Raw genomic sequence first — 14,458 nt, forward strand, 5'->3', positions numbered from 1 at the left:
AAGAATGGTGGCAAACAGCAATAGACAGACTTCATGATAAAAAGCGGTTTATGATCATTGGAACTTGGTGCCATTTTCCTCTCAATCAATCATGTTCAAGTCATCGTGAATATCTCTGAAGTATCAACATCTTCCATCAACGACCACCAATTCGGCCAGAGACCTTGATCGTCCATGGCGCCAGTTGCGTCGACCAGTCCCTGGGCGTTGAAGCCAACGTTCTGTTGCTGCTTCTCGCTCAACGAGTCTCCCTCGGCGGTCCCGATCGAGCTCCTCTCGGCGTTGTTGATTTCCACCAAGTGCTGCGCCGACCTGTCCACAACCCGGAACTCGTGAATGGACTGATGCAGCACGCTGAAGTCGACACGGGACCGCCCACGATACCTCTGAATGTCCGAAGTTGCTCTCTGGTACATCAGAGACCCATTCTGAATTGTTTTCAACTGATTCTTATTTAGCAGAGCACGGAATTACATTGTGGGGGGGGGGGGGGGGGGGGGGGATGTCGAAGTTTCTCAGTCATTAACTCACCCAGCCATCGCCGAGGTCCCAGACCTCGCGGAACTTCTTGAGATATTCGATGCTTGAATTCATCAGCTCTTCGGCTCTTGGGCCATAGCCGCATGTGATGCGCGGGAACCTAAAGCCATAGAGATTGATGTAGCAGGACGAGAAGGCGCAAAATCCGGCAAAGGGTGTCATGACTGCCACGCCACACTCCGACGCGTCTCGGAGGATGCTCGCGAGATGCGCGGCTGCTTCGAACAGTTCCTTTGCACTCTGCTCCCACCACCCCGGAGGAGCTTCCGCTTCGAGAATCGGCGGGTCGATCGGTCCCTGGGGGGTCATGTCCATGGTCGGTAGAAAGGGGAAGTATTCCCTCTGAAGCATCACGATGCTGCAAGAGAATCAGTTGTCGTTCTTTGGCGGTGGCTGATGATGGGTAGGTCTCGGCTTTATAAGGACTCACCTCTGATAGTACAGCAGGTTGAGATAGACGAAGGATTCGCCGTAGCCCAACGTCGCATGCGCAGCAACGCTGTTGTCGGGATAATGCAGCCGAGGGTGTTGTTTCAACCTCCATTCCTCGAGCCTGCGACGCCAACACGCCACGGGGGATGTTGGGGCCCAGGGGCAATTCTCGGGCAAGCACATGCCCGGCGCCTTGCGGCCGTCGTTGAAGACAAAGGCCATAATGTCGGAGTAGATGTCGAAACCGTCCGCCATGATGCCAAAGCCTTGGTCGAGGTCGAGGTAAACAGAGCTGTTTGCTGGGTCTGGGGCGGCGTCTTCGCCCGAATGCTCCGGCTGGCCCGAAGACCCTGCCCCGAGAGCAAACTCCGTGGAAGTAGGCGGTCGTGGAACGTTGAGCTTGCGCATCTCTGGTTTCGGCAGCACGCGCGGGTTGTATGTACCCGAACTCACCATACAGTCCATGATGAAGCACGCCCAGAAGGTCCTGGTCTCGATGGCTGGCGTGAGGCTGTTCGGCTCGCTGCGGCGAGGGATCTCGAGTGGGAAAGGCGCAACCCGGGAACTGTGAAGCAGCTGCATCATACGGATGGCGATGCCTGCGTGTGGTGTTAAAAGAATGGTCAAGTCTCGCGGCTCCAGGGATCATCTCACCGCAGTGCATCCAAGCTTTGTGAAAGTCGCGAGTACCCCATTCATAGAGCGTGAGTATAAGCAGTGCCTGGATGACCTTTACGTCCGGCGGCTGCAGTATGCATGCAGCCAAGACGTCGCACGCATAAGACGCGTAGCGTTCGCTCGGAAACAAGATCTGCGTCCTCAGACGATCCGAGTCCGGCTTCTGGGTTTTCGTCATGGCAAGGACAGTTGCCAGCAACGCTTTGCTCTCTCTCGGGCAGGTCGATCCAAAAGACTCCATGAAGGAGGAAGGGTGGATGACGCGAAGTTCGGGGAACTTCCGCCAGAAGGCTTCTAGGGCTATGAAAACCACGTCTTTGGGGATCTGTTCAAGGTGCCCCTCCATCTCCTCTCTGCCATCTCGATGCTCTATGCCCGATGAAGGGGTCGCCGGGCCTCGCGATTGGGGCGCCGAGACGAGGAGCCGCTGGGAGTCGACATCATGACTGAAGGAAGTCGACGGTGCCTCCTCCGTCGCCCTCCGTGCCCGTCCAGCCGCTCTCCGGGTAGGCGGGACTTGCGGCCTCGTCAGGGTGCAGTCCAATTTCCCGGACTTTTCACATTTGGTGCACGGCGGAGTTCCGCTGTTGACGCATCTGATCTTGGACCGCCTGCGGAGTCGGGGAGTAGAACCAGGGGGTAAGCGGCTGTGTCACATCGGACCCGACGATCGCCGCAGCGGGTGCCGAGATGGAGAACTACAGAGATGGACGGATGGCTTACCGGCAAGATTCGCACGAGAGACTTGACCGCATTGTGTTTTCCGAAGTGTGTCTGTCTGTCGGCTTTTGTCTGAAAACGTGGTCTGAGAACCGAGGAGACGGAAATGAAGTTTTCGGCTTACGGTTTTACTTTGCACGGCTTGCCGAAACCGGGTTGATATTGTGGATCTTTTGTTCAAGTGGATACTTTCTCGAATATCGAATGCCGCTTCTAGTGTCCGATTCCCTCCGAACCAGAATCAACGCCACTCGGGTTGAGCCGAGTTGAGTTCTTTTTGACCTCCAGCTGTAAGTAAGGTTGCAATTATTTTGTCTCCTCGCCCACAACCTACGATCTCCCTAGTTTTATCGGTACATCGTATAGTGGGAAAGGCATAGGCGGCTAGACGCCGAGCAGCCAACCTCTCGCCCTTCAAAGTTGGAGACATGGATGTTCCTTGTTTGGAACCCCCGCCTCAATAATAACCTCAATCAATCGCAGTGACGAATCTGAATAGACGCCAACGACAACCACACAACTTACTCATTACTAATATTCCCCAAAGAATTTTTTGTCATTGCTAGTTACTTCCGTCGTACTAGCTACCTGCCACACGGTAGCTGATCATTTGGTTGGGTTTTGTGATCTGAGCGGTTCGCTCCGGGACCCGTGATCCTCATGTCGAACTGCCTGAAAATGCGGAAAATTGTGCCAGGAGTGAGAGCGAACGAACTCGGACGTCCCTATCGCATATTGCCCTAGTTCATTTCGAGTTCTAGGTGCCTCTGCCACATGGATTACGGTGCTCAGCCATAGACTACAAACAGTATGATATTCAGCCGTCGGAGATATCCATCACGAGAATCGTTTCTGCTTGGTGTGTTGACCGCCGGATCAAACATAGGGCTGTATTCAGGCTAACAACGCAATAGGAATAGCACAAATGCGTGTGGCATCGCAAGAATCTGGGGCTGAAAACCTTGAGTTGGCTGCGTGAACGAGCTTGTTTGATAATTAGGACAAAAACGCCTTGGTGGCGCTGAAAGCCTAGTGGTCTAGATCTAGGATGAGAGCTCAGCGAACACATGCCTCGATTCTCAGCCACCACAAGTGCTGTAGAAAAAAAGAAAATGGCAGGAGGTTTTTTGAAGTTCTGAGTTTTCGATGTCAGCTGCTTCGTTCATAGATTGCTGGAAAAAGCTATAAAGAGTCGCTCGTCATTGCGAGGTGAAGAACATCAAACAACTCTCTAAGCTTCACATCGCTAATCATTATCAGGCACCATCATCAATCATTCCAAAAATGAAGTCTTTTCTCATCCTGACCCTCGTGGCGCTCTCCATGAGCACCCCAGCCCCTCTCCGCCTAGATCAAGATGTGGCAGTCTCTTCGGCAGTCTCGACTTCCTCTGATCCGAGCCAGGATACTGGGGACAGCCAAGACTCAAAGAGAAACGGTACGTTCACGCATTAGTTCCGAACACTCGCGTCAATCAGCTAACATCACATAGTCGCGCGTCAGGCAGGCTACTGGTCCTGCAGTGTGCCCTCCGACTCAGTCTATACAAAAGCACGAAACGTACTTAACTCTTGCGGTGCCGGCTCCCAGAAGCAATACTTTGTGGTCCCTCCCAGTGACAACCTTTTGGCTTGTTCAACAGCACCAGGTATGTCACACATTATAACCCCCCCCCCCCCCCCCCTTCTGCCTTGGTGCACTCCGTCAGTTCTGCGGTCTTTGCAGTTGAAGAGCAAATGATAATAACCCTCTGCACAGGGTTTACCTACACCTCGGTCCGGGAATCCCTAAGCCCGTGTGACGAAGGCAGGCCGTCGAAGCAATACAAGCTCCGAAAGCCAGTCGCAGGCCTCGTTGCGTGTACGGTCCCGAGCAAGTTCACGTACAAGGTCGTAAGGAGCACTTACAACACATGCGCAGTCAACACGTATGCAAATGTGTATACGCTCATTCAGCCGGTTGACAAAATGGAAGCCTGCACCATCCCGGACGGCTTTGTGTACACCAAAGTGAGGACTGTGTTTGCCTCCTGCAGCGCCAATGGAAACGCCGACATCTACACGATACGCACGCCTTCTCAAGGGCTGGGGGCGTGCAACGTGCCGGAAGGGTGGGGCGTTTCTACGACGAGGTCGGTCTATGATACGTGCCGTGTATACCAGTACGCGCCGCAGTACGTTCTGACGAAGAAGAAATGATTGGTGTTTGGTGCTATGAGAGATGTGGTGGAGTTTGCCTTGCCGGCAGTGGTGCGATCACTGGATAAGATAACAGGGCGTAACTTTGACCTCGGTAACATGGTTCGCAATACTGGAAAGATCACAGTTAGTTGAGATTTTGGGTTTGATTTATGTAACGGTCCTGCTTGAATGCCCCCCCCCCCAGCAATGCCACACCTGCTTAACGTACTTATTCCGGAGACAACTTCATCCGCAACGAGGTGTGACGCCTTTCTCTGTTATTAGCTATTACTTTGATTAGATTTTCTATGCGATGAATCTGGCTATCACTCCGCAAGGATATCTCGCAAAAGAATAAAAAATCCTTATGAACGACACATCGCAGGACATGCTTTGACCAGTAAGTAAAGGAGGGCTTCAAGATGTTATTGGGAGACAGTTATGCATAGGGAAGAATCATGAATATGGAGTATTTACTGTGCAAGAACTATGGTCGGGAAGATTTCGGATTCAAAACAATTGTCAACAAGCACACACCCCTCCCCCACCAACAACAACAATCCGCTTTCCATCAACATTTCACAAGGCCCAAATACAATCTTTCACGGCCCAAACATTGCTCAGCAGGCAGTGGTGAAGCCGGTAGCCTTGCAGTAGGTGCCGTCGGGCCCGGAGCCGATCTTGGGGGGCTCGGCGCCGTTGTTGTTGCCCGTGTAGCGGTCGCAGATCTTGTTGCTGTCCTGGCAGCTGTTGGTCACCCAGCAGGTGTCGCCGTAGTTGGTGTTGATGCCGCAGAGGACGCCGCCGTCCGTGGCGACCATGTTGTTGATGATGACATTGCGGGCCTTGCCGTTGCCGCTGCAGTTGCCGCAGCTCCGGACGACCTTGCCGTAGTCGTTGGCGTAGAAGTTGTTGATGTTGACGGTCCCGAACCCGTTGAACTGGATGATCTTGTCGGAGGCCTTGAAGGCGCCGCCGCCGTTAACGTACGAGTTTCCGCTGGGCTGCTTCAGGGTGCTGGGAAGGGGGTTAGACGACGACAACGATATCTCACGTGCATGCATGAGATAGCTTACAGGGCATCCTCGCAAACATCCTCCCACCAGACGTTGTTACTTCATAAAGGGTTAGTGAGGAGTCTCATGGAGCGGTCACGATATCAGCTTACAGAGTGCTGCGGTTTGTTAGCTAATCATATTTGTACGTTAAGGTATCATCCAACTTACCACTGGCCCTTGCAATGGACGCCTTCGGCCTGGTCAGGTCCAATGATGACGTTTGAGAGAGTAGCACCGTCCTCAAGAACGAACATGGCATCCGCCTCGCCGGTCTCGTCCTGCTCGGCGCAAACCCTGGCTACAGGGGGATGTCAGCACTCTCGGCGACCGATATCTTCTCGGGGAAAAAGAGGGTTTTGAACATACGGCTTCGGTCGAACTTCTTCAAGCCTCCATCGTACGACTGCCCAGCAGAGACCGTGATGGCTTTGCTGGTGGAGGTGGCCCCGGAAGACTTCGGGAGGGTGGTGGTGACACCGGTCGGAGGGGTGACAACGGCACCGCCGCCCTGTGTGCTGGTGGGCTTGCTTGTGGTGGTAGTCTTGAGAGTCGTGCTCGGGGAGCTACCACCGCCTGCTGCACCGCTGTAGTGGCAAGTGCATTCGGCAGAGAGGAGGCTGGGCTTGTTGGAGCAGTTCGTAGCCCAGGCCGGAAGAGCGGTGGTGGCGGTGACGGTGCTTCTGGTGAAGGTGGCGCAGAAGGTAGAAGCCGCGGCGTTGGACTTGATGTAGCTAGCGCAGGCGTTGGAGTTGGCGTTCAAGCAGCCAAGAGCTGTAGGTAGAAGGGCAAGGAGATAGTATTGGTGCATTTTTGCGGTGTCCGGGAACAAGGAGCTGGGAGTCTTGGCCTGATGATGTGATACTGGGGGCTTGAAGATCTTGGTCGAACTGGGGATATGTCGTTATTCTTATAGTTTCTCTCGAGTCCTATTTTCTTTCCTTTCATCTTCACAACAGGAGCATATGTCTACTCCGTGTACGAATGGGCCATGATCCGTTACCTTCAACTTCACGGGCCGCTCCATGGAGGAACCGGTTTTCCCGTTCGAAATTCCACCAGTGGTGAGCTATGGAGTCCCATCCACCACTGAGCCTGGATTGAGTCTGTGAATCAAAGTACCACCCAACCGCTTCTCGCCCGTTGTCACGTCCTAGGGCATCTGTTTTGACGCAGGGGGTTGTCACCGGGACGCACCCGAATGCACCCCACAGATCCGGCTGCACTGCATTCACTAAGGAAAGCTTGGGCGGTAGAGCTCGTTTGCCCAACGAGCTTGAGACGGCTGACGCCCACGTGGAGGCAATATAACAGGATTCCCCCATTTGTGGAAAATGAATCTTGCCAGGCGGCCCGACCTTCACATTACCTTCCGTATGTAGGCTGTCAAGATAGCGACTCCTCTCATGTCTGGAATATTGGATGCCGGGAGGGGGGCGGTTCGTCCTTAATCAACAAGAATCGATAGATTAATCGCTGATAGCTAGGGAATCAAGAGTATCGCCAGGTAATTCAATAACTTTCTCTATACCAAAGGCGGTCGATCCGGCATGAAGGACTAGTTGCCTACATGTAGCCAAGAGGCCTGCCAGCACTGCAGCCGAACGCCTCCGCAGAGCCCTGTGACTCGACCGGCATTTCGATAACAATCAATCCCACTTCATTCATGAATAGCCAAGCATCTGTCGATCAAGTGGATGGAAACAATTTTCTTCATGGCACATCAGCATCGCAAAAGCCACCAATAACACGGGCTGCTTCGACCGGGGGGGCCAAGCCAACCCCAGACAATGTCCGCCACTGTAAGCAACTAGACGCGGGGTGCAGAGCTCCGAGAAATTTCGAGACGCTGATAGCGGGGGGGGGGGGTGTACTTATCGACTGTTTGTTTTTGATTGTTGTTTGTGTGCGTGTGTGAAAGAGAATGAGAGATAAAGAAAGAGAGCGTCTGCTGATTTAGTCGAGGCACGTGGCCACGGATGTAAGCCACTGGTTGTCTGGACCCGATTTCCACCGCTTGGTCATAAGACATACCCATCCAATGGTATGGGTTGGTGTGCTTGGAAAGCCTTCTCAGCATATCAAAAAAAAAAGAAAAAAAAAAAAAAAGAAAGAAAGAAAGAAAGAAAGAAAGAAAGAAGAGGTAGCCGAACACTTCTTTTTGCCGTTGTATTAACGTAACATGCCAAACGATTTGCCGAGTAAGGAACCAGGAAATGACTGGGATGCAAAACTGCTTCTCAAGACCTGTGTGAAGGCTGGAATAGAACAGTATGATCTCCCTAAAATGGCTGAGAGGAGAATCTGTTGTGTTGCCATATCTGCATGCCCGCCATGATTACTACTTGGGCCTGAACAGCCTCCGTCCCCAGTCAAAAACAAGAAACGATCTCCCAAGTATGCGGCCGAAGATCAAGGGTAGACCGAAACGAAACCATGTCAAAGGCTGCCATAGTCTAGGCACTGGGAGTCTCTCATCAGTCCCTACTCCCCTCCTTGGCTTGGCATCGATCGACGTCCCTGCAAATGCCTCCACAGCCTCCAACACAATACTGGCCGTGTTCTCCGGTTGACTCAAGAACGGCGAATGGCTGGTCTGGAGCTCTCTGTGTTCCACCTTGGCGCCCATCTCTCTTGCCATGCCAACTGTCATCCTTTGCGCCACCACAGGCAATCCCTGATCTTGGACGGTACCAATATACCAGGCAGGCACATCCTGCCATCCGGCGTATGCGTGCTCGCCCCCTTCGAACAGGGCTTTGAGGCTTTGCGTCGTGAGCTGAGAGGTCCAGAATTCTGCTTCTTCCGGGGGGAGGTCGTGGTAAAAGAACTTGCGGGGATCGGCAACGAGCTCGGCGTATCCTGTCGTGCTGTTGACGCGCCATCCGGGGGGTGGACGCCCGAAGAACGGGTCCATGAAAGCAAGCCCAGTCAGGGTGAAGCCGGAGGCTATGAGAATGAGCCCAATGACATGGCCTTCCGATAGGGCGTCCCTGTGGTCGGCACGGGTCGAGGATGTTGCTGGGGCGGAGCTGCCCTTGGCAGCGTCCCTTGGCGGCGCGAATCCCTTGATAACGCTGTTGCCGACCATGCCTCCATACGAATGAGCAATGACCACCACATTGCGCCCTTGTGCAGTCTCACGGGATAACGCCTGGCGTGCAGCATCGACGTCGTCTCCAAAAGTCGCAGCCGGGTCCCCAGTCGTCGATGGGAGGGTAACAGAGATGCATCTCAAACCGTGCTTCTCCTGTAGAATCCGAGTGATCTTGTCGTAGCACGAAGGCTTATGCCAGGAGCCCGGGATGAATAGCAAGGTTGGTAAATTGGGCATTGTGGGCGTACGAGTTTCTGGGGTTACTTGACCTCCTAGATGATGCTCGTTTGTAAGATGAGGGGTTAAAAACGAGCGTTCAGATTCAGCTCGACAGTAGGTGGCGTTGATTCAAGTTATATTTCCTGGAATTCCAGGCTGAGAACCCTGAAAACGGGCACAAAAGAGAGGCACAGCCACAACGAATGACTGTCTTCAGCCACGACTTTTCGTTAAGTGAGCATGGTATGAAACACTACATAGTATGCTGGTATATTGTGTGCTTGTTGCTGGAGAACGTTTCAGAATGAGGATGAAGCTGCTTCAGAGAACGAAGGTTTGTTAGTTGAAGGGGTTGTTTAGATCCGCAGAGAACTAATTGTACCGGCTAAACGTAGACAGACGTCCACCGACAGATCACTGGAGCACATCGCGGTATCACACCTCGCCAAATTCCGGTCACTACCGCATGCCGAGGCCAGAAATGTGTCGGTGACCGACTTCTAGTAGGTGTTAGTCGTGTGCCATTGCGAAAGTTGGAGTTATGCCATCATGCTATGACAGAACAATGGCCGAAAGAAAAAAGTAAACAGGACCACGCCATACGCTTCCATTCCGTTGATTATGCTATACACGTAGTATACTATCCTCGCTTCTTGATTTGCGGGATGTGCTCTGAAACATTGTTTTAGAGTTGGCTTGCTCGCCGACTCGGTCCAGGTCGAACGCACCGTCCCTGGACTTTGAGCCATTCGAATTGAAGGCTGATCTTTCCTGGCTGTGATACTGATATCCAGCCCGCCTGTTTCGGTTCGTTGCTTCCCTGAGGGCTTTGGGGGTGAAAAGGGGTTTCAGGGCGGGGACGCTGGCACAGATGATGCCAATGTTGATCTCGAGCATGGACCAGATGTTGACGAGGATGCTTTCGCGAAAGACGTCCTCGGCAAGGGTGTAGGTGTAGATGGTATGGAGCCGAATGACCGAGGTGATCGTGGCGAACAAACCGACGCCGAAAATAATGCTGAGTGCAATCTTCTCCCTGCGAGGCCGGAGAATGCCTGAAAGAGTCTTGACGGGGAGGACGAGAATCCAGATGTCGGTCACGATGTTAAAGCCGGATGTGACTTTTTTTTTTTTTTTTCTTACAGTCAGCAAGATGATTTCCAGCAACGAAAGGCCAGTCCTTACAGTAGAAGAAGGCCGTGGTGTTGATACACACTCCCTCGACGGTCTGGGTCAAGTCCCACATCTTGTGGAGTGGCTGACACTGGAAGAGGGTGACACCGATGGAGACGAAGAAGAACAAAAAATGGAACACGATTGTACAAATGCAGAGAACGTTCAACGATCTGGTGACGGCTGAGACGTATGTTAGCTGACAAACATGTTTCTGGGCTGATTGGTTCGATGCCTACCGAATCTGAGATACATGCACAATATGGAAACCTTGATCGCCGTGATGCACACATAGTAACTGACTTCAATGGCCAGAGTGATCTTGAGGAGGTTGGTCATGTTCTCCATACTCAGGCTATCCCTCGGGAAGCCGATGTGGTTGGCCTTGCCCATGAAGATCTCGGCTAGATACGCCAGCGTAAAAGCCTAAAGCAACTCAGCCGGGGGGGGGGTTCAGGAAGAACATCGGAGACAGGTTGGCGAACCCACCGTGGCAACGAGCATAGCGTAGTCATCCAAGCCAGGCTTTCGGATCACAACAGTCCGGACGAAGGTACGAGCGACCACCACGATTGCTAGATGTTGCGTCAGTGTTGATTTGATGTGCACTTTTAGTCAAAGACAAACTCACTTGAAATGCCCGTGAACAAGCATGCAGTGATGATGAGGCTGTTCTGCCTCTCCTGGTCGGAAGCCATCGTGCTCTGGTTGGGGTGACCTCCCTACGGAGTCGTTGAGACCGGAGAGAATCCACTCGTCTCTGTTCTCGATATCCGTCCTCGTCCTCTGTTATATGTGGATCCTCGTCGGCGCTCTGGTAAACGCCAGCATTTTGTCTTCGTGAAATGGGGCTGATGGGATATGTTGAGAGCGAAGTCGAGAGGTCATGGGTCGAGGGGTGAACGTTCTTTTTCAAAACCCATCGAGAAACATGGGGATGGGATGGGACGAGGGGGCGAGCGGGAGGGGCCTTGAAGACTCCAGGCGGCATGCGACGCTGGGAAGGGGGGGATGATGGACGGGACCACGATGTATGGGCACGGCCAACGGACCGCTCACCAGGGGTAATGCCGGATTTGCCATTTAATATCCACTCAATGGGGACGCGAGCTCGACAGATCTCCGCTCCTTCGCGTACGAGACATTACTTGGGGGCTGCGTGCTCGTCAGAGAGCGTGTAATTCAATTCCGCTTTGATGCCGTCCGCCCAGGCATAATGATGGCCCGCGGAACTGCAAGTCTAGCGTCATGTCTTTGAGGAAGGCCGTCGCTGAAGCCTTTCCAGAATTGGGGGTCCTGCACCGAGACTAGCGTTCGGGGGACCTGCAGCGAACACCGGAAGCATGGCCTTGGCCGGGCATGGTCTGACAGGAAACGGCCCAATGGCGCTCTCGGAGACCGATGACTTGTGGGCGGTCACTGGCCGGTCGGTTACTGCTGATCTTGGCTCCCCCCCTTCTTTGCGTGTTCCCCTGCGTGTTCCAGACAGCAGGCGGACGGGACTGGGCAGAGAGACTGGCAGGCCTATGAGGCACATCGAGCACGGCATACTGGCGAGGTGGTGTGGTGGTGTGGTGGTGGTTCATCTTGCCTCTGGGTGACCCGACGCGCGGTTCGTTTGATATGGCGGCCGAGCCCAACTCTATCCATGAGCACTGAGGACTGTTTTGTTTTCTGACGTTCGCTCGGTTGCCGGGAAAAGACTGTGATGATGGCATGCTTGAGAAAGCTGGAACGCGTTTGAATCTGTAGACGAGGGCGTACTAGGGAAGAGAACAACACTGAGCCACAACCTTGGCGGTCGTCTAGCCAGATCCATGGGTTTCGTCCGCCCTGGCTGAAGGTGGGCAAACCTCCTTGACTGCACAAGAGTGTCTGGGTGATTAATCCAGTGTGGTTCGGCAGCGGCAGGGGGAGGCCATGGTTTCAAGGACCCAGCATCCCAGTCTCTTCGGAATCCACCTCCCGAGCCTTTTGGGATCCCTTACTTACCCTGGCCGCAACACCAACAGAAGAGAGTGTTCGGTCCAGTTCATGGCCAAAAGACGTCGATCGTGCCTTGACCGGAATCTAGCGTCGCACCAAAGTTGTCTGGATGTTGGCTACATCAAAGACTTTGCGCATCGACACGTGCAATCAATCACAGTGTCTATGTGATGATTCTCCCCCAGACGTCAACATTCCCCAAGTCGGGTATGACCAAATACCTTCCCGCTGGATGGTTGGAGCCCGCACTGCAATGCATCGTCACCCGCAACTTACCCTGACTCTGACCCTGGCCCTGACTAGCCCTTGAGAACGGAAGAGGCCCAAGCGTTTTGGGCGAACGAGGATGGACTCTGGGCCGAGGCCAACAAAGAGCCCCATCACCTATCACGTCTTCATCGACGATCCGATCACGTACAAATCCTGGGCGGGCAGCGGCACCCTTGAGGTTGCGTGAGCTGCGACAAGTCCTGTAAACACACCGGGTCGAGGATTTGGGATGGGCTTTCCCTTCCCCTCTCCTCTCCAAGCCGCCATCACTCCACTAGGAGTTCGTGGTGGACAAGGGCCTACGGGAAAAGCTGGAAAGCTCAATTGTGGCCAGAGAATCCGGGGGTTTCGTCGTAATACACACTACACCCACGTACGTATGCAACAATAGTCAGACTCAAGTCAATGGCAGCGGATGTAGATCCCAACGGGACCGTATTCGGCAACGTTCTTTCTTAGTTCTTGCTAGACTGTCCGAAATGACCTGAGCTGGCCGGCAGGGGTTAGCTATCGGTTGCAAGATCTCGTGATTCCGGAGCTGAACTTGACACTCGAGAAGTCGCCCCCTAGTCATCTCCGTTGGCTCCTTGGGGGCGACCTTTTGTAAACCGGGCCCCCCGTCACAACGTCGCCCGCCACCTCCAGAACCATTGAAAAGGCCAACAACACAAATCACGGACGACAACTGTCACAGCCCTACCGCCCCGCATAAAGTCAAGTCTTATCAAGAGAGATCCTATTTGAACAATTTCTTTTTAGTCTATTCAGGTTGCAACCTTGGATTAAACACTTTGAATGTCAGAAGTCGTAAGCCTACAGTTAGAGATATGCTTCATTCCAGCAGACTCTAAATCCACAGCTCAATTTACGTTACAGCCGCGCATGCACCTTCTTTGGACGACCTCGAGATCTCTGCGAACTCCAGCATGGTGACAGTAAGGAAGCTGAGCTGGACCAATTTCGGCGAAAATTGTCATTCTTCAGTAGCAGCGGCATTGACAGAGAGGGAAGCTGAGAGAGAGGACGAAACCACCTCCATAAGTCTGCCGGCCGCCACCTCATCAAGCTCCCACCTGAAACCCGGTACTCCTTTTTCACGTTGGCTCCACCTCTGCGGTGCGCCGAAATGTGTGCCATCAGACCCAGGAGCTCTGCATCCAGGTTCTTCGGGCATCGAGTCCACGACCAAATCCGCCAATACAGCATTGACGTTAGCCCGTTTGATGCCTTGCAACAATCGTAGTCAGTTGCAGGCGATAACAGCTTCTTTTCAAAACGCCAAGAAAAGCCTGGCGGGTTGAGTTGACATAAAGCTGTGTGGATGCGGCTCCTGGACTTGCATGCAACCGCCTTCGATCTTTTCCCGTCCCGAGAATTAGTCCGGCAATTGAGATTTTTCTTGATGTATATAGTCTCTAGGACATGTTAAGAAGCTGATGGATTGACGCGCATAGTCCACGGGCAATTGCCCTACAACTTCACCACACCTCAGATACACCTTCCACCCTCTAGCTAGTCAACACCACCAGTGAGCTCTCATCCATGTGTCGTTCCCGATCTTATGTCACTCACACTCCTAAGAAGTTGTTGTCAACTTGCGAAGTTGATAGTTATCCCACTCAGCCTCTGGATCTCGAGGGATCCCAGCGACCAAAGCAACTCCTTACTCGCCGTCGCAAGTAAATGAAGTTCGATTGTTGGCCCCCTTTTCGGCAATACTCCTTGATCAATTCAACAATTCTAGCTCGGCACAGTGTCACAGACTTGAACCCTGAGGAGTACTGGCTGGTTGTTTATAGTCACAGCCAGGTTTAATGTACTTTAGTTGAAAAGGTTGTGAGAAGTGCGGAATACGCTCATCCTCTACGTTGTATCCCTACACAGGAGGGGGGGACTGTGCTTGTCTTGGTTGAGCTGGCTGCTCCGTTCGACATCACAACAACTCGCAACAGGTGCAACGGCCTGCCCAAAACTCAAAAGTGGGCGAGTAAGAAACCCATCACCGATTACAAAATCATCCAGATAGGGGGGAATAGCTCAACAAGGTTTGTCTGCTTACCAAGGGCAAATGGCAAAGGATCGCAAATTGTTCCCGGCGTGGCCGACGG

At 53.1% G+C, this 14,458-nt stretch overlaps 6 protein-coding genes across 6 annotated transcripts; 2 read left to right on the plus strand and 4 right to left on the minus strand.

The window, feature by feature from the left end:
* Nucleotide 1: 1 nt before the first annotated feature.
* On the minus strand, nt 2-2,477 carry CDEST_09704 (uncharacterized protein). The gene is made up of 5 exons (XM_062925863.1): nt 2,374-2,477; nt 1,627-2,297; nt 971-1,571; nt 532-898; nt 2-443 (listed from the first exon to the last, which is right to left on the minus strand). The coding sequence occupies exons 1-5, from the start codon at nt 2,403-2,405 to the stop codon at nt 96-98; spliced, it is 2,019 nt and encodes a 672-aa protein (XP_062781914.1). The 5' UTR covers nt 2,406-2,477; the 3' UTR covers nt 2-95.
* A 1,177-nt stretch (nt 2,478-3,654) lies between these two features.
* On the plus strand, nt 3,655-4,568 carry CDEST_09705 (uncharacterized protein; the record flags this gene model as incomplete). Its single annotated transcript, XM_062925864.1, has 3 exons — nt 3,655-3,808; nt 3,863-4,018; nt 4,129-4,568. The coding sequence occupies 3 exons, from the start codon at nt 3,655-3,657 to the stop codon at nt 4,566-4,568; spliced, it is 750 nt and encodes a 249-aa protein (XP_062781915.1).
* A 602-nt stretch (nt 4,569-5,170) lies between these two features.
* Nucleotides 5,171-6,416, minus strand: CDEST_09706 (Putative pectate lyase PlyH/PlyE, pectin lyase/virulence factor; the record flags this gene model as incomplete). Its single annotated transcript, XM_062925865.1, has 4 exons — nt 5,171-5,567; nt 5,627-5,665; nt 5,777-5,906; nt 5,975-6,416. The coding sequence occupies 4 exons, from the start codon at nt 6,414-6,416 to the stop codon at nt 5,171-5,173; spliced, it is 1,008 nt and encodes a 335-aa protein (XP_062781916.1).
* A 1,373-nt stretch (nt 6,417-7,789) lies between these two features.
* CDEST_09707 (Putative alpha/beta hydrolase-1) lies at nt 7,790-9,023 on the minus strand. Its single transcript, XM_062925866.1, has one exon. The coding sequence runs from the start codon at nt 8,937-8,939 to the stop codon at nt 7,947-7,949; it is 993 nt and encodes a 330-aa protein (XP_062781917.1). The 5' UTR covers nt 8,940-9,023; the 3' UTR covers nt 7,790-7,946.
* A 522-nt stretch (nt 9,024-9,545) lies between these two features.
* Nucleotides 9,546-11,175, minus strand: CDEST_09708 (uncharacterized protein; the record flags this gene model as incomplete). Its single annotated transcript, XM_062925867.1, has 5 exons — nt 10,726-11,175; nt 10,584-10,669; nt 10,334-10,520; nt 10,107-10,277; nt 9,546-10,042 (listed from the first exon to the last, which is right to left on the minus strand). Exons 1-5 carry the CDS (start codon nt 10,790-10,792, stop codon nt 9,546-9,548), a joined length of 1,008 nt encoding a protein of 335 aa, XP_062781918.1. The 5' UTR covers nt 10,793-11,175.
* A 1,873-nt stretch (nt 11,176-13,048) lies between these two features.
* Nucleotides 13,049-14,123, plus strand: CDEST_09709 (uncharacterized protein). Its single transcript, XM_062925868.1, has one exon. It carries the CDS (start codon nt 13,277-13,279, stop codon nt 13,649-13,651), a length of 375 nt encoding a protein of 124 aa, XP_062781919.1. The 5' UTR covers nt 13,049-13,276; the 3' UTR covers nt 13,652-14,123.
* Nucleotides 14,124-14,458: the final 335 nt, after the last annotated feature.

Source organism: Colletotrichum destructivum, chromosome 6 (assembly GCF_034447905.1).
Source record: "Colletotrichum destructivum chromosome 6, complete sequence".
NCBI lineage: Eukaryota > Fungi > Ascomycota > Sordariomycetes > Glomerellales > Glomerellaceae > Colletotrichum > Colletotrichum destructivum.

Bases quoted from the DNA above. Each gene is read 5' to 3' on its own strand.
- CDEST_09707 (XM_062925866.1), bottom strand. From the start codon at position 8,939: ATGCCCAATTTACCAACCTTGCTATTCATCCCGGGCTCCTGGCATAAG.
- CDEST_09704 (XM_062925863.1), bottom strand. From the start codon at position 2,405: ATGCGGTCAAGTCTCTCGTGCGAATCTTGCCG. The intron at 2,298-2,373 runs GTAAGCCATCCG...GATGTGACACAG, and splicing joins CTCTCGTGCGAATCTTGCCG to CCGCTTACCCCCTGGTTCTA. The intron at 1,572-1,626 runs GTGAGATGATCC...CACCACACGCAG, and splicing joins CAAAGCTTGGATGCACTGCG to GCATCGCCATCCGTATGATG.
- CDEST_09709 (XM_062925868.1), top strand. From the start codon at position 13,277: ATGGTGACAGTAAGGAAGCTGAGCTGGACCAATTTCGGCGAAAATTGT.